Source organism: Acinonyx jubatus, chromosome E1, assembly GCF_027475565.1.
Source record: "Acinonyx jubatus isolate Ajub_Pintada_27869175 chromosome E1, VMU_Ajub_asm_v1.0, whole genome shotgun sequence".
NCBI lineage: Eukaryota > Metazoa > Chordata > Mammalia > Carnivora > Felidae > Acinonyx > Acinonyx jubatus.
Window position 1 is genome coordinate 25,952,781 of NC_069397.1, and position 25,109 is coordinate 25,977,889.

The 25,109-nt window shown below is 33.7% G+C and overlaps 1 protein-coding gene across 1 annotated transcript in view; it reads right to left on the bottom strand.

Moving 5' to 3' along the window:
* BRIP1 (BRCA1 interacting helicase 1) overlaps positions 1-25,109 on the bottom strand; it is a 205,740-nt gene that overhangs the window by 129,865 nt on the left and 50,766 nt on the right. The window contains 4 exon segments of the mRNA XM_053211561.1: positions 7,487-7,619; positions 13,594-13,793; positions 16,062-16,283; positions 21,004-21,294. Of these exon segments, the coding sequence (XP_053067536.1) occupies positions 7,487-7,619; positions 13,594-13,793; positions 16,062-16,283; positions 21,004-21,294 (846 nt within the window).

The window sequence follows — 25,109 nt, forward strand, 5'->3', positions numbered from 1 at the left end:
ATAAGTCAGAGAAAGACAAATGCTACATGATTTTACTTACATGTGGAATCAAAAACAAAACAAATGAATAAACAAACAAAAAGCAGACAAAGACTCATAAATGCAAAGTACAAACTAATGATTTGCCAGAAGAGGAGTGGGAGATACAGACTTCCAGTTTGGAATGAATAAGTCACAGGGATAAAAGGTACAGAATAGGGAATAGTCAAAGGTACTTTAATAGCATAAGATTGTAGCATAGCATAACATAAAGACTTGTTGAATCACTAAGTTGAAAGTAATGTAATACGTGAAAACTAATGGAACGTTGTGTGTCAACTATACTTAAAAAAAAAAAAAATTTTTTTTGAAAGAAAGCCCAAACTACAGAAAATCCTCAACTACTGAAGGTAAGGCAATGTACTAAAAACACATGGACTGAATGAAATTCTACATATTGAATCATGAAACTACTCCAAGGCTACTTCTGCCTAGGTTACCTAAAAATTGACAAGTGGGTTTATAGATAAATAGAAAACTATGCATATTTATTTACCAGTAATTATTACTTCATGGGACACATAAAGTTGTATACAAATTTAACCTAGTAAGCTACATGATAGTTACTATCATAAGCTATGATAATATGTATACACGATAATGACATACACACCGAATATTAATTATGGTGAAAGAATGAAGAGAGGAGAAAGGTAAAGAGAGGAAAAGTAGAAAGAGAGAGGAAAAAGAGAGTGAGTGTGTGAGAGACTGAAAGGGAGAGACAGTGTGTGTGTGTAAAGGGGATAATGCATCATCATACATTATAGGAAGTCAATAGAGAATATCTAAAATTGAAAACTCAAAAGCAGCAGAACTCAAATGTTATTTAGAAAACGGGTTAAATATCAGAAGAAATCACCAGAAGAGTTAAAAGTGCCACTGGGGGGCGACTGGGTGGCTCAGTCAGTTGAGTGTCAGACTTCGGCTCAGGTCATGATCTCGCGGTCTGTGGGTTCGAGCCCGCATCAGGCTCTGTGCTGACAGCTCGGAGCCTGGAGCCTGCTTCGGATTCTGTATCTCCCTCTCTCTCTACCCCTCCCCCGCTCATGCTCGCTCTCTCTCTCTCTCTCTCTCTCTCTCTGTCAAAAATAAATAAATATTAAAAAAAAAATTTTTTAAATAAATCAAAGTGCCACTAGGAAGTGAAAATTGGGATTGAGAAGGAGGGGGCAGATGAATGCTTTTCTTGATGGTACTGACTCTTTAAATTATATACATGCTACTTGTGTAAAAATTAACTTCTAAAAATTTAATAATCACAATGTTGAGTTTCTTAGCTAGCTAGAATTAAAGGAAATTTCCTTAACCTAATAAAAATGTAACTATAAAAATCCTACAGCACCTATCGAATGGGAAAAAATTTACAAATCATATATCTAATACAGTGTTCATATCCAGAATATATAAAGAACTTACAGTCAATAATAAAAGACAACCCAATTTCAAAGTAGGCAACAAATTTGAATAGAGATTTCTTAAAGGAGATATATAAATGGACATTAAGCACTTGAATAAATGCTCAACATTAGGAATTATGAGGGAAATGAAAATCAAACTACACTGAGGTACCACTTCATTTCCCCTAGAAAACTATAAGAGATAACAAGTATTAGTGAGGATGTGAAAGAAATCAGAATCCTTGTACACTGTTGATGGGATTGTAAAATGGTGCAGCCCCTTTGTAAAACAGACTGCAGTTCCTCAAAGTTAAACACAGAACTCTCTCAAAAATAAACATTAAAAAAAAATGTTTTTAAAGGGGGGGGTGGGGGGGGGACGGCGCCTGGGTGGCTCAGTTGGTTAAGCATCTGACTTCAATTCAGGTCATGATCTCACGGTCATGAGTTCAAGCCCCACATCAGGGTCTGTGCTGATAGCTCAGAGCCTGGAGCCTGCCTTGGATTCTTTGTCTCCCTCTCTCTCTGCCCGTCCCTGCTGTGCTCTGTCTCTGTCTCTCTCAAAAATAAACATTAAGAAAAATTTAAAAAAAAAAAAGTTAAACACAGAGTTACCAAATGGCCTGGCAATTCACCTTAGTATATACCCAAGAGAATTAAAAATATAAGTACACATAAAAACTTGGACATGAATGGTAAAAGCATTATTTATAATAGACAAAAATAGAAACCACCCAAATGTGTCAAGTGATAATGAATAAACAAAATGCAGTAGATTTATACAATGGAATATTATTTGGTAATAAAAAGGGAATGAAGTATTCATGAATGTTACGACATACATAGATGAACCTTGAAAACATACACAATGAAGGATACCAGTCACAAAAGCACCATATCATGTTTCCATTTATGTGATATGCCTAGAATAGGCAGGTCTATAGAAACAGAATGTAAATTAGTGGTTTCCAGGAGCTGGGGGAGAAGGAAATAGGGAATGCTTGCTAATGGATACACAGTTCTTTATGAGGTGATGAAAATGTTCTGAAATTAGATAGCAGTGATAGTTGCATAACTCTGTGACTATACTAAAAATCACTGAATTGTATGCTTTAAAATGGCAAATTTTATGGCATGTGAATTATATCTCAGTCTAGCTGTTAATAAAAAATAAAAGAATTTTAAAACAATACAGTAGACATGTTACTAAATGATGTAACACTAGTAATATAGCCTCTTTTAGGTAGCAGTAAGACCAAAATGTGGTTCACTGCCCGTGATAAACAATGCTCTAAAAGTTGAAGCCAGCAAAGAAATAAAATGTGATGGAGTTGGAAAGAAAATAGTCATTACTCATAGACAATAAAATTACATGGAAAATTTAAGAATCCATAGGCAAACCTATAAGATAGTTTAGCAACATAGTTGCTTACAAGATAAATAAATAAAAATCAACTACCATTTTTACACACCAATTAGCAATTAGAAAATGCAATTTTTAAAATATACTATGTGAAAAATAAACAGAAACTTTAACTTACTTAGGAATAAATCTACCCCAAAACACCTAAGACTTTTAAAAATAAAATCATAAAACTTTATTGATATATAAGACATAATAAATGAAGAACTTAATATACATTGTTTGTGAACAGAAAAACTCTGTATTGTAAATATGTCAATTCTTTATAAATTAATCCATAAACTCATTGCAATTCCAATCAAAATTCCAACAGATTTTTCATAGAAATTTACAAGCTAATTCTAAAATTCAGTTGAGATCATCCCAAAGGAAAAGAACAAAGAGGAGATGCTCCCTACCACTATCAATATTTTTCTAATGCCAGAGTAGTCAACAAATATGAGTTTAGATAAACAGAATCATAGAACAAAGTCCAGAAATTAATTCACAAATAAGAGAAAATTAGATATAAAGGCAGAAGTGTCATTATAAATCACAGGAAAATGGATGGATTATTTAGTAAATGATGCTGTGAAAATTATCCATAGAGGAAATAAAATGGATTCCTAACCTCACAATATAAACAAAAATGAATCCTAGGCTAATTAAAAACCTTTATTAAAAAAATAGTAACACTTTTAGAAAATGTACCACAAGATAGGGAAAGACTGTTAAAACTAAACTCAAATACAATTCATAAAATACTGATAAATTTGAATGCACTAAAATAAAAAACACTTGGAAAAATACTCTATAAACAAACCATAGATACAAGAATATACATACAATGCAATAAGCAACAAAGAATTAGTATTTTGAATATATAAAGGAATAGCAATGTATACAAAGATACATTTTCAAGGATGTTCACGGCAGAATTGTTTCTTATCCTTGGAAAACTGGCAACAACTTATATTTCAAATGACAGATTATCAAGTAATTTAGAATATGTGTACTCACAAAAATGCTACATGGCAATTAAAACTCATGTGAAAAAATCTTTATTAAAATAGTAAAGTACTCATAGTACACTGTTAAGTCAAAAGAGGCTATAAAGAAACATGTATCATATCAGAAATCTATTTATGTTAAGGATATATGCATAGAATAAGAGAGACGGTCATAAATCCAAAAGTTAATAGTGATCATGTTTGGTAGTTTTTCTTTTTCCTTTGTTTTCTTTTTCCTTTCCATGTCTTTGTACTTTCCTAATTTTTCCTTGACATATATTTTATTTGTACCTTTTTAAAATTAACGTATAATACATAGAATGCACTAGTCTTAAGTATACAGCTCCCTAAACACACACACACACACGTAACCAACACTCACTAAGGAAACAAAACATTTTTTGAATCCCAGATGGTTCCATTTTGCTCCTCTCAGCCCAAATTGCTCCTTACTGTTGCACAGTAGCAACCAGTATTCTGAATTTGGCTAACATAATTATGTTTGTCTCTTCTTAAAATTCATAAAAATAAAATCATACAGTTTTATACTCTTTTGTGTCTGGTTTCTTTTATTCAACATTATGACTGCAAGTGGCAGTGGTTCATTTGCACAGTGGCAGTGGTTCATTTTTTAAATTGCTGTCTAATATTCTACTATATGAATATCTCAGTGGTTCATTTGCATAGTGGCAGTGGTTCATTTTTTAAATTGCTGTCTAATATTCTACTATATGAATATCTCACAATTCATTTCACTGTTGATATGAACCTTTAATATGCAAAGTTTATGCAAAACAGTCATGAAAAGATGTCACAATATGGACAATATTTATGATATCATATTGCATTTTAAAAGCAGGGCAAAAAGTATAATATCATCTAATTAAAATACATTTTTAATGCTCATATGCTCATATGCTAGTGGTTATCATGCTAGCCATAGTTCCTATCTGTTTGGTTCAAAGACCTCTTCAAATCCAAATGAGGAAAATTACAAAACTCTGATAAAAGAAATCAAAGATCTAAACAAATGAAGAGATTCTTCCTATTCATAGATAGAAAGACTCAATATTGTTCAGCTGTCAGTTCTTCCTAGTTTGATCTGTAGATTCAATGCAATTTCAATCAAAATCCCAGAAAGTTACTTTGTGGATACTGACAAACTGACTCTAAAGTTTATTTGGAAAGAAAAAAACCAGAATAATCAACACAATACTGAACAAAATCAGAGAACTGACACTACCTGACTTCAAGACTTACTATAAATCTATAGCAATTGATAGTGTGGTATTAGTGAAGGAACAGACATACCAATCAATGGAAAAGAATAGAGAGCCGAAAAAAGGACCCACAATAATACATTCAACTGATCTTTAACAAAGGAGCAAATATAATCCAATGGAGAAAGGATGGCCTTTTCAACAAATGGTGATAGAATAATTGGACACCTACATGCAAATAAATGAATCTAGATACAGACCTTATATACTACACAAAAATTAACTCAAAGTGGATCACAGACCTAAATGTAAAATGCAAAACTATAAAATTTCTAGAAGAAAAGACAAGAAAATCTAGGTGGCTTTGGGTTTGGTGGGGAGTTTTTAGATACAATATCAAGAGCATGATCTGTCAAAGAAAAAATTGTTAAGTTGAACTTTATTAAAAGTAAAAAAGTTCTACAAAAGACACTGTTAATACAATGAAGACAAGCCACAGACTGGAAGAATATATCTACAAACATACATTTGATGAAGGACTTGTATACCAAATATACAGAGAACACTTAAAACTCAACAACAGGAAGACAAAGAACCCAACTGAAAAGTAGGCAAAGATCTGAAGAGACATCTCACCCCAAATAAGATATATAGATGGCACATAAGCATGTGAAAAGATGTTCCACATCAAATGTCATTAGGGAATTGTACACTAAAACAGTAATAAGATACTACTACATATCCATTAGAATGGGTAATATTCAAACCACTGACAATACCTAATATTGGCAAGGATATAGAATAACAAGAACCCTCATTCACTGATGATGGGAATATAAAATGGCACAGCCACTTTGGAAGACAGCAGTTTCTTACACAGCTAAAAATGGTCTTACCATACAATTCAGCAATTGTCCTAAGTATTTACTATTTACACAAGTGAGAAGAAAGCATGTCCATATAAAAATATGCACACAAGTATTTATAAGACCTTTATTCAGAATTTCCCAAATTTGGTAGTCACCAATATATCCTACAGTAGGTGAATGGATAAACAAACAGTGTGTACACATGCAGTGAATATTGTTTAGCAATAAAAAGAAACAAGCATCAAGCCACAAAAAGACATGAAGGAACCTGAGTATGATTCCAACTAAATGACATTCTGGAAAAGGCAAATCTATGGAGTTGGTTGAAAAAAAATCAGTGGTTGCTAGAGGTTCAGGAGGGCAAATGAGATGTGGTGAAAGGATGAATTAAGAAGTATAGCACAGAATATTCTTAAGGCAGTGAAAACATTCTGTATGATATTGTAAGAGTAGATACATGACTTTGTTTATATCAAAACTCAGAACTTCGCAATACAGAGAGTGAACCCCAATGTAAACTATGGACTTCAGTTAACAATAATGTAACAATATTGGTTCAATTGTAACAAATGTACTATACAATTGCAAGCTGTTAATAATAGAAACTGTAGAGTGTATGAGTGTGTGTGTGTGTGTGTGTGTATGCGTGCCTGTGCGCATGCACGTGCGTGTGGCTAGGGTTAGGGGAATATGAAAATTCTGTCCTTTCTGCTCAATTGTTCTGTAAACCTAAAACAACCACTCTTAAAAGCAAAATCTACTGGGGCGCCTGGGTGGCTCAGTCGGTTGAACGTACGACTTTGGCTCAGGTCATGATCTCACGGTTCATGAGTTCGAGCCCCACATCAGGCTCTGTGCTGATAGCTCAGGGCCTGGAGCCTACTTCGGATTCTGTGTCTCCCTCTCTCTCTGCTCCTCCCCTGCTCACACTCTGTCTCTCTCTCAAAAATAAATAAAGATTTTTTAAAAAAATTAAAAAACAATCTATTAATTTAAATAAGTAATTAAGAACAAAAATGATAAAAACATTCTTATCTGGGGGGGGGGAACAACCTCTTTCAGAATAGAAGTTATGAAGCCTCTACTAGAAAAAAGTACTGAAGTGCATACTCATAAAATTTTGCATACAATTTCGTAAGATTCACAGACTCCCCCAGCCCACTCATGATCCCCCAGGTTTATAACCTCTAACTAAATTAAGGAGAACAAAAAATGAATTTACCTTTTTATTTTCTAAATTTTTAACTTGTATAACTGACAAAATAACTTTTATTACAACTTAAACATATTGACTTGTTTTAGACTGGAATAAAGCAATTCATTCCGTTAAGCCTTATTTCTTTCACACTAAATAATGCTACTTTTTCATCCATAAATAATAATGATCAGTTATTAATTATAAATGAATTATAAATAATTTATCAGTTAAAAATTATCAAACTTAAATAAAATTAAAAAAAATTAAATTGCTACTTTTTTTAGTCTGTATTAATTTGTTCACTATTAAACCATTCACTAAATAAATGTCACAGATAGAAAAAAGTCTTACCTGCAAAATGGGAAAAGTAGCAGTGGTGATACCCATTTTGTGTAAATTTAAGAGCATTTCCCTTCCACTCCATATTTTACAGGATGATTCATAATCCCTTTCCACAAGATGTTCAGAGTTTGCTTCTAACCAACTAAAATAAAACAATTCCATCAATCAGTATTATCCTTATGTGCACTATTTCAATAAAACAAAGAGAACTGTGATACATTGATCATATTCCTTGAAGCTCTTAAAACACAAATGCGGATTAAGACATCTTTTAAGATGCATGCATGTCTCATATTGCAAAATAAACATTTATATAGCTAAAAAGTAAGCTTTTATTCAGAAAAGAGAAACATGTAGGTGATTTCCCAATTGTGTTTTATGGATTCACACTGCTTTACTTGACTATCTCTCCAACTGACAGCCAGGTCGTAGCATATCCCAAATGCACATAAAGGAAATACAAAACAATCTAATAAAGAAATTAAGGTGTTACATATTAACACCAAAAGGGAGTTACTAGAAAATATATTCATTTGTATGTAAATACACACATTTTTATATTCAGCCAGTGCTTAAATGTCTATATTATTATACAGTCACATACTGTACTGGGTACTGGAAATACAGCAGTAAATAAAATAGGCAAGATCCTCATTCTCATAGAAATTACATTCTACCAAAGGGAGAAATAAACTTAGAAACATATACATGAGGGGCGCCTGGGTGGCACAGTCGGTTGAGCGTCCGACTTCAGCCAGGTCACGATCTTGCGGTCTGTGAGTTCGAGCCCCGCGTCAGGCTCTGGGCTGATGGCTCAGAGCCTGGAGCCTGTTTCCGATTCTGTGTCTCCCTCTCTCTCTGCCCCTCCCCCGTTCATGCTCTGTCTCTCTCTGTCCCAAAAATAAATAAAAAACGTTGAAAAAAAAATTTTTTTAGAAACATATACATGAAACAAGAAAATATCAGATAGTGAAAAGTGTGATACAATGAAAATACAGGATAAAGTAATGATACAGGATAAATGTAGTGATATAGGATATAATGTAATCTAATTGCTATTTTAATTTGAATGTCAAAGAAGTTCTCCATGAAGTAACATTTATTCTAACAACTGAATGCAAAAAGTACCCAATCATGAAAGGATCGGGGGGGGGGGGGGGGGGTAGTATTCCAAGCAGAAAGAACAGCTAGTGCAAAGATCCTGAAGTGGTTAACAAATTTTACTTATTTAAGGATCTGACAAAAAGCCAATATGAAGTTGCAACACAATGGGCAAAAAAGAATAACATGATCAATGTTAAGAGTGATAAGCAGTATTCAGGTCAGGTTAAGCCAGGGTTAGGAAATCTGGATTCTATTCAAAAGTACAATGGGAAGGTTTTAAATGAAGGGTTTTAAATAAGGGAGAGACAATCTAAGTGTTTAAAAGATGATTTCAGTTTCTAAGCCAGACTGGATTAGAGGAGAAAGGCAAAAATGAAAACAGAGACTGTTGGAGGCTGTTACAGAATTCTACTTGAGAGATGATTCTGAGATGATAGGAGACCGAAGGATTTGGGACATACTGTACAGGTGGCATTTATTAAACTTACTGATGAACCGGATGAAGTGAGGCAGTATCAAGGGCAACAGATTTCTGATTTGAGGAACTGCTTGGTAATGTTTGCTTAGGTAAGGAAGACAGGGAACATTTGGGGGGAGTAGGTAAGGAAAAGGAAGGAATTTTGTAAAGTCGAAATGTGATATCCATATCCAAACAGACATATAAAGTACAGTTGGATATATGAAAATAGCATTCCAGAGACAGACTAGAACCTAGATTTATTAAAGACCGGGCTAGACACAGATTTAGGCGTCACTAGGACTGCTATGGTACTTGGTTATGTAATTTAGGCAAACTGCAGAGACAGAGAAGAAATGAGGTCCCAGGACCAAATCCTGAGGCACTTCAACATTTACATATCAAACAGAGTAAGAACTATCAAAAGAAACTGAGAAAGAATGGACTGTGAGGAAGACGAAAACCAGGTGTCATAGAGGCTATCTAGGAAACACACTCCTGTGTTGTCTCCTCTTGCCTCACTACTTCACCTCTGACACATCTGTCACTAAATGTATGTGGCATTCTTCTTTCCTTACACCAAGCAATTCTCAAGACACTAGCTGGGTGTCCTATAATTCAATTCAATTCTGACACTAACTGGAGTTAGAATTGGCACAGACCCCAAAGGCTAAGCATTCAGCCTCACCAGACTGTCCTCCCCACCTCTTCATCTCAGATGCCAGCATAAAAGTCCAACTTGTCATTTGTACTTCTGACCAACCAGCTATAAATCAGAGGTTCCCATGACCCCTCCTCAGGCTTAATCATTTACTAGAACAACTCACAGAACTCCAGGAAACACTTATGTTTACCAGTTTATTATATAATAAAGGATACAGATAAATAACCAGAAGAAGAGATATATGGGGAGAAGTCTGGAAGGGTTTAAGCACAGGAGCTTCTGTCCCAATAAAGGCAGGGTGCTCTAAGCACATAAATGTGTGTACCAGTCTGGAAGCTCTCTGAATCCTGGCGTCATCATGTAGGCATGATCGATTATTAACTTAATCTCTACGCTTCTCCCTTTCCAGAGGGAAGGTGGAGCGGAAAGTTCTAAGCTTCTAATCATAGTTTAGTCTTTCTAGTGACCAGCTCCATCCAAGAGCCCACCAAACATCACCTCATTGGAATAAAAAACAATCCTATCACCCAGGAAGTCTCAAGGGATTTAGGAGCTCTGTCAGGAACTGGGGTCAAAGACCAAATATTAGAACAAAAGATGCTCCTAACACAAAAGTGTTACCACTTAGGAAATTACAAGGGTTTTACAAACTCTGTGCCAGGAACTGGGGACAGAGAGCAACTCTGTTATATATACATATATATAAAACAGAGTTTTATATATATATATATATATATATATATATATATATATATATATGCCAAAAACATTTTCATAGAGGTGGTAGTCAACAATACCCAAAGAACACTGCTGACAGGCTGAGTAAGATAACAGAAAAATAACCTTTGGATTTGGCAACATATGGATCAATGATGACCTTGATAAAAACAGTTTTAGTAGAATTCTGCAGACAGCAACACAACAGAGATCAATGAGGAAAGACCAGGGAGTGAGAAAATATAATTAGCTACTACAGATAACTCAACAAATTATGCTGTGAAATAAAAATGACAAACTGCTACATGGCAAAAATACCATAAGGAAAGACAAAAGCACATGGCAAAATAGGGGAAAAAATATTGCAACTCTTATCACAGGCAAAGGGTTAATTCGCAAAGAGCTTGTACAAATCAATAAGAACCATAACAAGAACAAAAAGAGGACACAGAGGTCAATAGACAGCTGACAGGAAAGGAAATATAAATGGCCTATTAAGGTGCGCCTGGGTGGCTCAGTCGGTTGTGTCTGACTTCGGCTCAGGTCATGATCTCACAGTTTGTGGGTTCAAGCCCTGCATCAGGCTCTGTGCTGACAGCTTGGAACCTGAAGCCTGCTTCAGGTTCTGTGTTTCCCTCCCTCTGCCCCTCCTCTGCTCGTACTCTCTCCCAGAAATAAACACTAAAAAACATTTTTTTAGTAAACAAATAAATGGCCTTTTAAAATGCTTAATCTTGGGCAGCTGGGTGGCTCAGTTAAGCATCTGACTCTTGATTTTAGCTCAGGTTATGACCTCATGGTTTGTGAGACTGAGCTCCAAGTCTGACTCTGCTAACTGCACAGAGCCTGCTTGGGATTCTCTGTCTCCTCTTTCTGCCCTTCCCCTGTTCAAATTTTCTCTCTCTCTCAAAATAAATAAATAAACATAAAAAAATAAAATGCTTAATCTCAATCGTATTCAGAGAAATATAAGTAAAAACTACAATGGGATACCAGTTTTCACCCATCTGACTAGAAAAAAACTTTCATGCTCTCATATATTGCTCATAGGAGTATAAATTAGTCTTCTACCCATTCCCCTATTGTGTAAGTTTTAGAAATATCTATCAAATTACATGTAGATCTATGCTCTGACCCAATAATCCCACTTCTAAGAATTTTCCTATATCTTCCCAAACATGTGACATATGTTCAAAGTTATTCATTACAGTAATGTAACAGCATAGGATTATAAACCTCAGTACCTATTAATTAGAGGCTAGTTAAAGATATTAGTGGACATCCATGCAATGGTATTTTAGGCAACTATTTTTTTAAAACTGAGAAAGCTTTCTAAGTCTTGATATGGGAAGATCTCCAAAATATATTGTTAAGCAAAAAAAAGGCAAGATATAGGAAGACAAAGGTATAAAGTACAGTGCCAAGAGTTAACAATACTATAATATATACTTAAATATTTGCTAACAGGGTAGATCTTACATTAAGTGTTCATATCATAAAAAAATAAAAGAGGGCAAAGAAAACTTTCAGAGGCAATATGTTTATGGCAAAATTGTGGTGACAGTTTCATGGATGAATACTTATCTGAAAACTCATCAAGTGTATACATTAAATATTTACAGCTTTGTGTACCCCAATAAAAGGGCTTAAAAATAACATATTTTTATGCTTAAAATGGAGAAGACAAAAAAATGGAAGTATAGTATGCTATCATTTGGATAAAAAGGAGAGAAAGGGGAAAGTATATTGCTTCATATATGCACTGAATTGCTCATAAATATGGACTGAATGACAGATAAACTTGTTCAGGAGGAGAGAAACTAAGCAGATAGAGAACAGGGTGGGAAGGAGTTTTTACAACATAAATTTGTATACCTTTTATGTTCAAACATGAGACTGTACAACATTCAAAAAAATTTTAAACACTTTTTTAAAGTTTATTTATTTTGAGAGGGAGAAAGCATGCATGCAAGCAGGCACCCCAACATTCAAAAAATTTTTGAAGTATACTGTGAGGGAAAAGAAAAGTGCTGCAGGGGGAGCCTGGGTGACTCAGTCAGCTAAGCATCCGACTCTTCATTTTGACTCAGGTCATGATCTCATGGTTTGTGGCACTGATCCCCAAGTAGGGTGCCATGCAGTCACAGAGTCTGCTTGGGACTGTCTCTCTCCTCTCTCTGCCCCCTCCCTGGCTCACATGTGTGCTCTCTCTCTCTCTCCAAATAAATAAATAAACTTATAAAAAGAAAGAAAGAAAGAAAGAAAGAAAGAAAGAAAGAAAGAAAGAAAGAAAGAAAGAAAGAAAGAAAGAAGGAAGGAAGGAAGGAAGGAAGGAAGGAAGGAAGGAAGGAAGGAAGGAAGGAAGGAAAGAAAGAAAAAGAAAGAAACAAACAAGAAAAATGCGGCAGTAAATGGAATGGGACATAGTATCAAGGTCTAAGATAAAGAGATTCTAGATCAACAACCTAATATCTAATAAAAAGGAATTTATCTAACATAAATTTTAATAAAATTATTACCAAATCTATTATTTTAGAGTATTGAAATTTTGGTTAATTAAAACTCATCCAATCAGAATCTTACTCAAACTGGAAGATAAAGCAATAAATTAAAGCCATAATATAAAATTTTAAAATATGTTGGACACCTGGGTGGCTCAGTAGGTTAAGCATATGACTGTAGCTCAGGTCATGATCCTGTGGTCTGTGAGTTTAAGCCCCACGTTGGGCTCTGTGCTGACAGCTCAGAGCCTGGAGACTGCTTTGGATTCTGTGTCTCCCTCTCTCTGCCCCCCCACCCTCACCACTCATGCTCTGTCTCTCTCTGTCTCAAAAATAAACATTAAAAAAAATTAAAAATTTAAAATATGTTAATTAAAACCATGTTTAGTTTATTGTCAGCTCAATGTCCTTTATACATCAAATATGGGGCTATTAAATTATTCCGTTAAATTAGAAATAATATTCACAATGATCAATTTAAAAATCAATTGGTTTATCATATTCTTTTCAACAAGACAAAAGTTCGGACTGGCCTATTTCTAAAAGTTTAACTGGCAAGGAACAATCCATTTCCCAAGTAGCCTGGTCAAAGTTAGTAATTATAAAATACTATGGCATAATGAAACATGTTGTTAATACATAGGCAGCATAAATGACAGACAAATGTTCTTACTTAATTAGGCTATAGCACACAGCTCGTAGGGGTTCATGGTCTTTCTTCCTTATATTATTGTTGACCATAGTATCTAATTCATCTCGAGCAAACCAAAGTTGAACTTCTGTTACACTGTAACTTGCTGACTCCCGAGCACAGTCCTCAATGTTATGAGCTTCATCTAAAATGACAATCTGTTCTTTCAGATTGATATCCATCTATAAGACAAAAGAATTTTCCTGTAAAACATTCAGCAAAATGGATTTAACAGCAGTAGGCAAGATATTTCATTTAAAATTTTGCATGACAGACCAATAACAAGGGTAATTATATAAGCAACTGATTCTAGGTCTTAAAACATTTGAAACACTAAGCCTAACAAGTATCAACTCAACATTACCGGTTCCCATTTTTCACTATCCAAATATGTGTTATGTGAGCCTGGATTAAAGTACAGCTAGCCACACAAAGGGGTATAAAAATCTCACTATGAGGGAATCTCCAACATAATGTTAAAAGCAGAGTAAAAAAAATTTTTTTTAAACTAAAATACAAGATTCAAAAGACTCTCAAAATGTTAATATAATATAGCATGTATCTATTTCATTTTAGACTTTCTTACAACCCTTCATTTTGAGAATTGTTCTTCCCCAATTCTGATGTGATGTTGATGGAACTATTAATCTGTTAATCAAGGGATATCACCACTCTCACAACATAGAATTCAGGCTTATCAATTAAATAAAGTATTCCATCCCTCTGTGGTCACAGGTTTAAGAATGGAGATGGGGAGGGCGCCTAGGTGGCTCAGCCGGTAAGGGTTGGACTTCAGCTCAGGTCATTATCTTGCAGTTCATGAGTTTGAGCCCTGTGTTGGGCTCTGTCCTGACAGCTCAGAGTCTGGAGCCTGCTTCAGATTCTGTGTCTTCCTCTCTCTCTGTCCCTCCCCCACTCAAACTCTGTCTCTCTTTCAAAAATAAACATTAAAAAAAAAAATTAAAAAAAAAAAAGAATGGAGGTGGGATTCAAGGTAGGCCAACCAGAGAAATCTGGGGTGATGAATAGGAGATGATGTTCTTTTTTTCCAGGTTAGGTGGCTGCTTGTGGTTATCTTTGTTTCCACTAGAAAGAACCTGCCTGAGAATAAAGCCATCGCAATAAAGTCAGCCAAGTATTTTTTTCTTAAGTTCTGGTGAAGCTGGATTTGTATCACTTGCAACTGAAAGAGTCCTGGCTAATAGAAAGAAATGTACAAAGCAATTACCAGTGAGTTATTCTGAAGAAAAAATATACAGAGGGTTGACGATGACTGAAAAAGAACCATGGAAGAGTAGGAAATATATTGGGGTTTAAAAAAGGAGTAGAATTTGGATTTGTATAGACAAAAGGAGTAGGGCATTTCAATATAGGCATCATCAAAAGCAGAGATATAGGAAAGAATAAGGTGTCCTCAGGGGGTATGAGGTAATTTTTGTAGGGTTCCAGTTGGGAGTTTGTAGCAGAGATGTCTGAAAAGGCAGATTCAAGCCAGACTATTGAACATTTTGAGAGTAAGCTTAAGAAATATGGACTTTATCCCATGAGCCAAGAGTGCAATAGATTTTCAAGCCAAAGAACGATGTAATAAAAGTAATATTAGAAAGACTGACATGCCATTGATATGTACAGTGGCTCAGAGGAAAGGGTCTAGATAAGAGGCAACCAAATAAGAGGTAGGACAGTAGAGATAGTAAACATAATGCCTATTAATTTTAAGCTTAAATAGGAAGTTAGTAAGTAGTCAGATCTAAAGAGAAGAATAATAATTGAATATACTAAGTTATTCACTTTTTGTCTTATACTGTAACAACTGGATGTTTCTAAGAAGAACCATGCAAATAAACACAAATGCTATATCCACATTTCATTTATCAAAAGCTAACAAAGCATAATTTGCATGTTATACATATTCCCCCCCCAAAATTCTTCAAACTATAGATTCTTCAGATGAATGTTTTAAAATAATTCTGATTATTCATAAATGGAAGGAGTGATAGTTATCAATGGGCCTCAAATGGGGATAACTCTGCTCCTACCTGTCCTCCCCCACCCGTATACTTGGCAACATCAGGAGACATTTTTGATTGTGACAGCTCTAAGGATGCTACTGGTGTCTAGAGGATAAAACCAGAGATGCTGCTAAGCATCCTACAGTGTGCAAGATAAACCACCACAACAAAGAATCATCAAGTCCAAAATGTCAATACTATCAAGGTTGAAAACCTGTGCTATAATTCCATTTCAAAATATTTACTACTTTGGACATTAAAATGACATGTTCTAAAATTCAGTTTTTAATACACCTCAGAATGTTTTCAGTACTCTATTTATGTATGTACATAAATATAAAGCAAAAAATAAAAAGTGAAACATCTAAAAGCTTTCATATTGATCACTTATATTCCAGTAAGTGGGAGAAAAGTTTGAATTTTCATATAGCTACTCACACTTTCCCTTATTTGTGCATCTAGAAGATAGTTGTAGGGACAAAATACTATGTGAGCATCTTCTATTAGTTCCCGTGCTGTGTAATACGGACATGCCTTTAGTTTTTTTCCCAAGCTGACAAGTTCTTCTATATCCCAGGCTTTGCACATCCCTTCCAGAGTCTGTAATGTGTGTTGATCACTAATTTTATGTATGCCATGATAAAAATAGCAGGATTTGCCCTAAAAACAAATATGCATAACTGAAATACGAATCAACATTGCAACAAAGGAATAAAACAAGTTTATCTCAGAATTTTCAGAACATCATTAAAGCCACATACAGGAGAAATGATACCATACCCACAATCACAACCATTTCAAAGAAAAAATATTAGTTGGGGCACATGGGTGGCTCAGTCTTGATTTCAGCTCAGGTCATGATCTCAGTTTGTGAGACTGAGCCCTGCATCAGGCTTTGCACTATTAGCTTGGGATTCTCTCTCTCCTTCTCTCTCTGCCCCTCCCTCATTTGTACTCTCTCTCTCAAAATAAATACATTTAAAAAAACATAAAAACATAAAAAAAAAAAAAGTAAATTAAAAAAAACAACTGTAATGGTCGACTCAGAGCTCCAGATCAGTATAGCTCTAGATACTCCAAATTAACCTGAAAAAAGAAAAAATTTTAAATTATGTTTGTTGTACCATTGTTCTGATTAAACTGATATTGGGGAGCCTAGGAGGCTCAGTCAGTTAAGCGTCCAACTTCAGCTCAGGTCATAATCTCACAGTTCATGAGTTTGAGCCCCGCATCAGGCTGTGTGCTGACAGCTCAGTGCCTAGAGACTGCTTTGAATTCTTTGTCTCCCTCTCTCTCTGCCCCTTCCCTACTCAGAGTCTGTTTCTCTTTCTCAAAAATAAATAAACATTAAAAAAAAAATAAAGTGATTTTAGGCAAAAATATTTCTTGAAGGATATACAAGAACAATGGTATCACTGGTTGCTTTCAAAGACGACAGCTAAGTGACTTGGAGACAAGAGCGAGAGAGATTTTTCTCTATAGATACTTTTATAGTTTTCAGTTAAGCCATGAGAGAGTATTACTTAATAAAATATATGTAAGGAAAAAGAAAGGAAAAAAGGAGAAAGGGAAGGAGGGATGTCTTAGGGGGAAAAAAACAGTGTTCACTACAAAATATTTGGAAAATACAAACAGTACCAAAAAACTCACTAAATTATCTATAAATCTACCATACAAAGAATGTATCAGTAACATTTGATATGTTTCATTTCATAATTCTTATATTCGTATGTACAAATGAATACAACTCTACAATGTGATCTTATATTTAAACAATGAGAACAAAGCAAATTTTCCCCAGGCATCAAGGATTATTAACAATTTAGCCACAAAAAATAAAGCCACAATAAATTTTTTATAAAACCAGAATCATTTTTTTCTCTCCATCTGACTAAAAATCCTATCAGAAATATTTTCTCACATCACTAAATAGTTTTTCATTGTTGCCCACATATGTACATTGAATTAATAGTTATAAACCAGTTTCATTATTGTTGGGCATTTAGACTGTTACCAATTTTTATATTATAAATAATGCTTCACAAGAATTTCAATTTAATGCACATTTCTCAACATTTTCTTAGTATACAATTTTAGATATGGCATTATAAGACCAAACAGTACAAAGTAGTTTTAAGTTTCATAAAAACTATACCACCAAATTATCCTCCAAAAAGCATATAGCATTTTACATTACCCTTTCCCCATAACTTTATCAACACTAATATTATCTTTTCTATCTTTACCTATTTTAAAGGTAAAAAATAGAATCTTCTTGCTTTGACTTTTTTATACATTCTAGCAAGGTTTAACACTGCTATTATACTATATGAACATGCTAACAAGTTTCAACAGTAACTTGCATTTCTTCTTTCATGTACTATCTGCTAATGTCCTTTCCTAATCTATTATTAGAAGTAAAAAAATTTATTAATAAATGCTAATCAAAAAATAAGAGAAAATAAGTCCTAGCAACAGTGTGTCATATCCTATTAAAAGATGTATAAAATTAGAAGTATAAATATACACTATTAGAAGTATAAACTTCTATTAAAAGCACACAATTTATCAATAACTACCAAAATTTAAAATTTCACCATTCATGTAAATATGTATGTAATGCAATGTTTAATGTCTATCAAGAAGGGACATGTTAAATAACTTATGGTAAATTCATGTAAAAGATATAGCCCTTAAGAAATGTGTTAGATTTGTCCATGTGCCAATGTACTTGAGCTTTTAAAAGAGTATATACACATATAACAAATGCATATTTTAAGTGTTTTGGAAGAATATACATAAAACTTTACAGTAATTTCCTTGAAAGGTTAAGAAAATGGGAAGAGTAAAAAAAAGAGATTTTTCTCTTTTTATGTTACACCTTTCTGTAATTTTGAGTCTTCTAACCACAAATATATTATTACTGTTTTTCAATTTTCATTTGGGACTAACTGGTAGAAGAATGGGCCGTTTTTATTTTCACTAATTCTATGTACCAATAAAAAAATTAAATGATTGTGAAATCCAATATTTATCATCTCAGTTTGCTGTCCTTAACAAGTGAAAAGGAATTATATATATACAATTGTTATATATATATACACATAGTACATTCTTATCTACAAACTATCCAAAAGCCAAATCTACGTTTTCAAAACATATTTACTCATTACATTCACAAAAATACCTAGAAATTACTAGAGATGGAGTAAAACATAAAAGGTTCATAACCTATAAAATAATGTCGCCAATTCCAGGACAAGGCATGATCAGCCGAGGGACTACTAGTTCTACAGCTTTGTATTCAGTCATGTAAAAAGAACCTCCAAGGTACTAACAATAAAAATCAAGAGGAAAGGATTCACCTAACGTTTATTTAGTTCATTCTTTCACTTCCTCTGTCCCATCTCTACTACTCTTTTTTACTCCTCATGCTGTGTCAACTTCCTCATTTCATAAGCCACCTTTTGTTTTCTTTCTAGTATAATCAAAATAACAACGGCTAGGAGTTAGAAAAGTTGTCTTTCTTGCTAACTCGCTGTCAGACATTGGACAAACTTCAGGGCCCATTTTTCTCATGTGATGAGGCATCAAAAGCGTAAATGAACCAGGAGCCTATTAAAGATTCCTCAGACCCAAAGGCTGCTATTTCTAAGGTTCCTCTAAAATCCTGATTGTGGGATCCAGAGACAGATGGAGACATGCCAAATATCTTTCATACTGACTTTGATACAGATTGAGTTTAAAAATACATTCGCCATTTCTTCATTCCAAGTATCTTCTGTACTATGCTAAAAGCTTGTATTTGTACCAAACGATCACCAAGATACACCAAGAGTATGTGATTATTAACTGTTAAATCCCATCTTCACAAAAAACCATATTCTCCATATCGAGAATAATTTTTTAGAATTATTTCTGGCGCTAATTAAGATGATTTTTTTGTTAATTGAAACAAAAATTAACTTTTAGCAGATAAGTGCATTGCTTTTGCAGTACAGGAGCACTTCTGCAAAAGAAACTGAACAAAAACACATGTGCCTTTGGATCAAGCCAAAAAATCGGAAAGTTTACACTTCAAGGGCACTTAGAATAACACTCCTGTGTAGGCTGATAGCAAAACCAGAATGGTTCATCCATTTTAGCAGTGTAACACAACCCTGAGGGGAGTCTGTCAATTGAAGTGTTATCACACTTTAAACTCTTTTTCACTCAAAGTGTCAGTTATCTATTTATCATTTCACTTTGGTGATTCAGCCATAGTAAACATAGACACCTATAGTGACTTTGTAATTGGCATCATTACAATACCAAATTACCTTCAGGACTTGAGAACAAGAAAAAGAATATTCATGTATGCCTATGAGCTAAGCATTCTGAGGAAGAATAAGGTCAAGACAAATAACCATAAGCACTGAAAAAGAAATGCATTATACAAAGTAATTTATTCAAATTACATGGTAGAAGGTGATCTATCAATTAAATAAAACTCAAGGGCTACCTATGGCTCACGGCTTTTTGTGTAGAACCAACTCTGACAAAATATTAGCAAAAGATAGAATAACTTTCAAAACATATTAAATTATCATAGGTAATTTCATAGACTATCAATTTACAGTTCAGCAATAATCTCTGAGTATATTCCAGACTTATAATCTCAGTTTCAGAGTAAACAAGTTATTAAACTGTACACAGACTAACAAACTAATACCGCCAAAAACCTATTAAAAAATCGTATGTTTTTACTAAGAAAGACTTCTCAATTTCCACCTTACCCAAATTCATATTATTCAAGATTTCCCTGGAAAACTTCAAAACCATTAATGACATATCTTTAAAGTTAATAATTTAATAACTTTTTTTTGAAACAGAAGTTTGTACTAATCAGAATTGTAAGATAGGATAATCATTATATTTCTCATTCAATTAAAAAGTATTTTAAAAATTTACTCAAGGGAGAGCCTAAATAAACTATCTTCTTTTGAAGTTTTAAAATACTGTACATAAAATATATTAATTAAATCTAATTAAATTAAATCACTTAAATACTTTCATCTCCTCCTATGACATCATCCATGTTTGAATATTTTTGGTGGCAGGATTTCAAAGAAGTAAGAAGATACCTAACTAAAATATCCCCAGGCTTTAGAACGAAAATCTATGATTTTAAACTCAAAGAAAAAAAATTTTTTTTAAAGAAAAATTTTTAAAAACAATTTTACCATAAGAAATCTATCAGTACTAGCAATTAATTTGATTTTCATAGGTTAGATTATCACTGGAAATACACATATAAAACATAAAATGAACACATAAAAAACTGAGTAAACTGAATCTCTTCAGCCTTGTTTTTCCTCTGAAACAAAATAACTTTACTCACATTTTTTCCATCCAGCAACTCCATGCACTTTTCATTTCTGTTGAAGTTGCCCACTACTTCTGGATGGACACAAGTATGATCCCTGCTGGAAAGAATAGTCATTGGAACCCCTGAGTATGCTGTTCTCCGGAGTTCTCTAGTAATCTGAGCAATCTGCTTGTGTGTGCGTGTCCCAAAATATATTTTGGGTATCTTGGATTTCCCCCCATGATCCTTCTTAGTGGTATTTGAGTAACCTTGACTGTTTCCTTGTTTAGTAGAACAACAACACCTGGAACAGTGACCAGGGGGCTGTAACAAAGAAAAGAAAAGACAACTCATGTCTGGTATACCACAAAAAATGTTATTAAACCTCTCACACAATCAGAAGCTATAAGTAATAAGTCACAACTGTCAAATAAAGAGAATATCAAGATGTTACATCATCTAAAACTTACCATTAAAGAAAAAACTAAAAACTCCATTTCAAATTGGTTCTGTTGCACTCTTAGAAGTTATAAATGATGTTTCCATATTTACATGGCTTTCTAACATATCACTCCAACTGTTGAATTCCAAATGTTTTAAATAGATTTTAATTCTCCTCTTTCACAAATTGTAAAAAATAAGACAAAATGGAGAACAATTTTCATTTTTGCTTAGACTTCAAGTGAACACGCAATATTAGTTTAGAGTTGATAGTGCTATTTTTGTTTACAGAGTAGCCCATTCAAATATCCTATAATATACCAATATTTTAAAAAGCATTTTAAATATAGCTTACAAAAAAATAGAAATATCAAGTTGAATCTAAAACATCACTAAAAACAAGAAAACTATTCTCTAGCAAAGGGATAAAAATGAATGTAAATTATTAATACTTAATAATGAAGTATATCATGCGGAACAGTCTTTCTGAAATTAAATTACCTGTCATGGAATGCAAATCCATCAGTAAAATTATACAGGATAGCTTTTTCTGGACAACTTTACTCATAATTTAGTTCCATAATTAAAATAGATATATGTCTCCTTAAGCATACCATTTGGAACATCAAGAATATAGTCCATTATTTACCTGATTTTTCTCTTCTGCTTTCAAATTCTCAAAAATAAAATAAAAAGTTCAATGCTGTATTTCAGAACCATGGGTTCTTAATAACTACTCCCTTTTCAACCTCAATTACTACACAAATGAGACAGAATGCAGCCTCATTTAAGAGAAATACTGTGAGGTGGTTAGTTTTATATTAGTGGTCACTGATGGGAAAAAAACTAGCACAGTAGCTTAAGAAAATGTGTACTGTAGAGTTTTAGTTTAGTAGAACAAATACACCATTTAACTGAATTTTTTTTTTAATTATAATCAGTAAGAATAGCCTTCATAAACAAATACTAAGTCATAGCATGTTACACCACAATACTGGGGATCAAGCTGTCTTTTAGCCTCAACTCAGTGGAAAAGCAAGTTCAAATTACTCCCAGTCTCGCTCAACCTTGTCCACCATTAAATATTACAATACATGATAGAATGGATGTAAATGTGACCCTTCTGGAGCTGTCACTCACAGGGATAAAAGGTTCACTGATGTGCCAAATAAACAGTCAGTCAAAGCAGATAAAGTTACAGCCATGCTGGAATTGTTACATTCCCCTCTCAGGTTGCCAGTAGCAGCAGATTTCATTACAGAGTGCTGCCACATTAAATAGCCAGTTCCAAATATCCTGCCTTCTATATTGAATAATTACTTATTCACTGAAAGGATAAAAAGAAGAGTTATGAATGGGGCTCTTGTCAACAGTGAGGCAGGAAACAGCTGACATGTGGTTTATGTTACATATGTTGCAATATATAACAATTTATGGTCACAGAAAATGGAATGCAAATTATATCATGATATTTCTGACTGAATTCTTTTTTGGCCTTTGCAATGATCACATTAATTAACCTAGTTAATGAATTGAGATAACTTGAGGTAGCAGAAGTAGTTTACTCTTCTGTACCTCCACTCTTTTCATTCAATTATAGTATTTCTCTTACCGTATGATATAGTAAATTAAATACTGAATATTAAGTTGAATATTGGAATGCTAGGGTCTAATGCATTGTTATATACTATATGGATATATTATATCCAAGCATAAAAGTAATCCAATAAAGTGTTGTTTTCTCAAAGCTTAGAAGACCTTTTTGATGAAACGCTTTCAAAATCAATTCCACTTAAAGCTTTATCACCTACTCCTTTTAATTCCACTGTTTTCTAACCAAATAGTCCAAACAATATTGAAATAAACAAAATAAGTCAACCCCCTATGCCAAATTATCTAACACATAACTTGTAAACCTTCATACATATACATCTACCACACAATTTTTTTCAAGCAAAAAGAAATGCTATTATACAGTTTAGTAACTTGCTGTTTTATATTAAAACTTTTTACTTTTTAAAATTTGGCACTAATAAATTAAAGTAAAGGATCTCCCTATCTTAAAGTGTTATGATAGTAGCTATAACTAACAAAAGCTAAAGATCAAGAACTAGTTTTAGAAAACTTTTGCCAGTAGAGCAGCTTTATTTAGGTACCTTAAATCTGGTTCTCACCCCATAACTGAGAAAATTATAAACTATGGCTAATTTTATGGCTAATTTACTTCAGACCAGTGTAAAACTTAAACAAAAACATGTTTTTGTTTATTAAGTTTTACACTGGTCTGAAGTAAATATATCATCTATGAATTTGAGGCTGACTCTCCTTAAGAATATGATTTTTCCATGGGTGGTTACGCAAGTATTGGAGAAAATAGAAATTAAGAAAGAAAATTCATTGTTTTTCCTTTGCAATATTAAAGAGGAATTATTTCTTCAGAAGTGATCTTCTATTGAAGCTTCCATTCAAAGGATTTGATACAATCAATCCTATTTCAGATGGAAAAAATTTAATGTGGCAAAAGAAAAAAGGCATTTATTTAGCTACAAAAGAGAATTACTTGTACCAAAATCACCAACTTTCAATTCTGTAAGAAAACTAGAGAAAGAATACTAAAAACAGCAATGTCAGGAAGTCATAATATCCTCAAATCCAATTAACAGGCTAACACTTTATGGCCTCTTTCTGAAACACTTTGATCTAGCCGTCTTGAAATAATAAATGGATAAATTAAATTTTGTACCTTTCATTAAATATTTCTCCTACTAACAAGCTATCAGGTTTATCTTTCATAGGGATATTTTTCTTTTGCTTCTGACCTTTGAATTTACAGAAACCGCATTAGTAAACTGGAGAATAAATAAAAAATTGTTCACTCTTACCCAACATATCTGAATATCAAGAAAGATAAAACATACAGGTTCCCCAAAACCTATAATCTCTAAGACCTGAAAGTGGCGACACTGAGTGGCAGAACCAACCTCTTTAAGAGATGGCTGCTTTTCCTATAACTAGAAACTGTCTAGAGTCCTTTTACTTCAACAAAAGGCAAGAAAACCCAAGCCAAATAACACCAAAATTCTATCATCATTTAAAGAGAAACAAGAAACAAAACAAACAAAAACTATTAGGGGCCCCTAATAGTTCAGTAAGTGGAACATGCAACTCTTGATCTCAGGGTCATGAGTTCAAGCCCCATGTTGGGTGTGGAGCCTATATATATATATATATATATATATACATAAATACATATATTCATAAACAGAAACATAAGAGACATAATGTTGGTGTGACAATTGTATTATTTCCATATGCAGGAGGTCAACTATTTAAAAATACGTTTCAGGGGCACCTGGCCAGCTCAGTCAGTAAAGCGTGTGACTCTTGATCTCAGGATTGTGAGTTCAAGCGCCACATTGGGTCCATGGAGATAACATGAAGATAAAATCTAATAAATACATACATACATACATACATAAATTACATTTCAAATCTACAAGAGTCAAAACTCTTCTTGGGACACCTGGGTGGCTGAGTTGGTTAAGCATCAGACTTCGACTCAGGTCTTGACCTCGCGGTTCGTGGGTTAGAGCCCCATGTCAGGCTCTGTGCTAACAGCTCAGAGCCTGGAGCCAGCTTCAGATTCTGTGTCTCCCTCTCTCTCTGCCCCTCTCCCACTCACACTCTGTCTCCCTCTC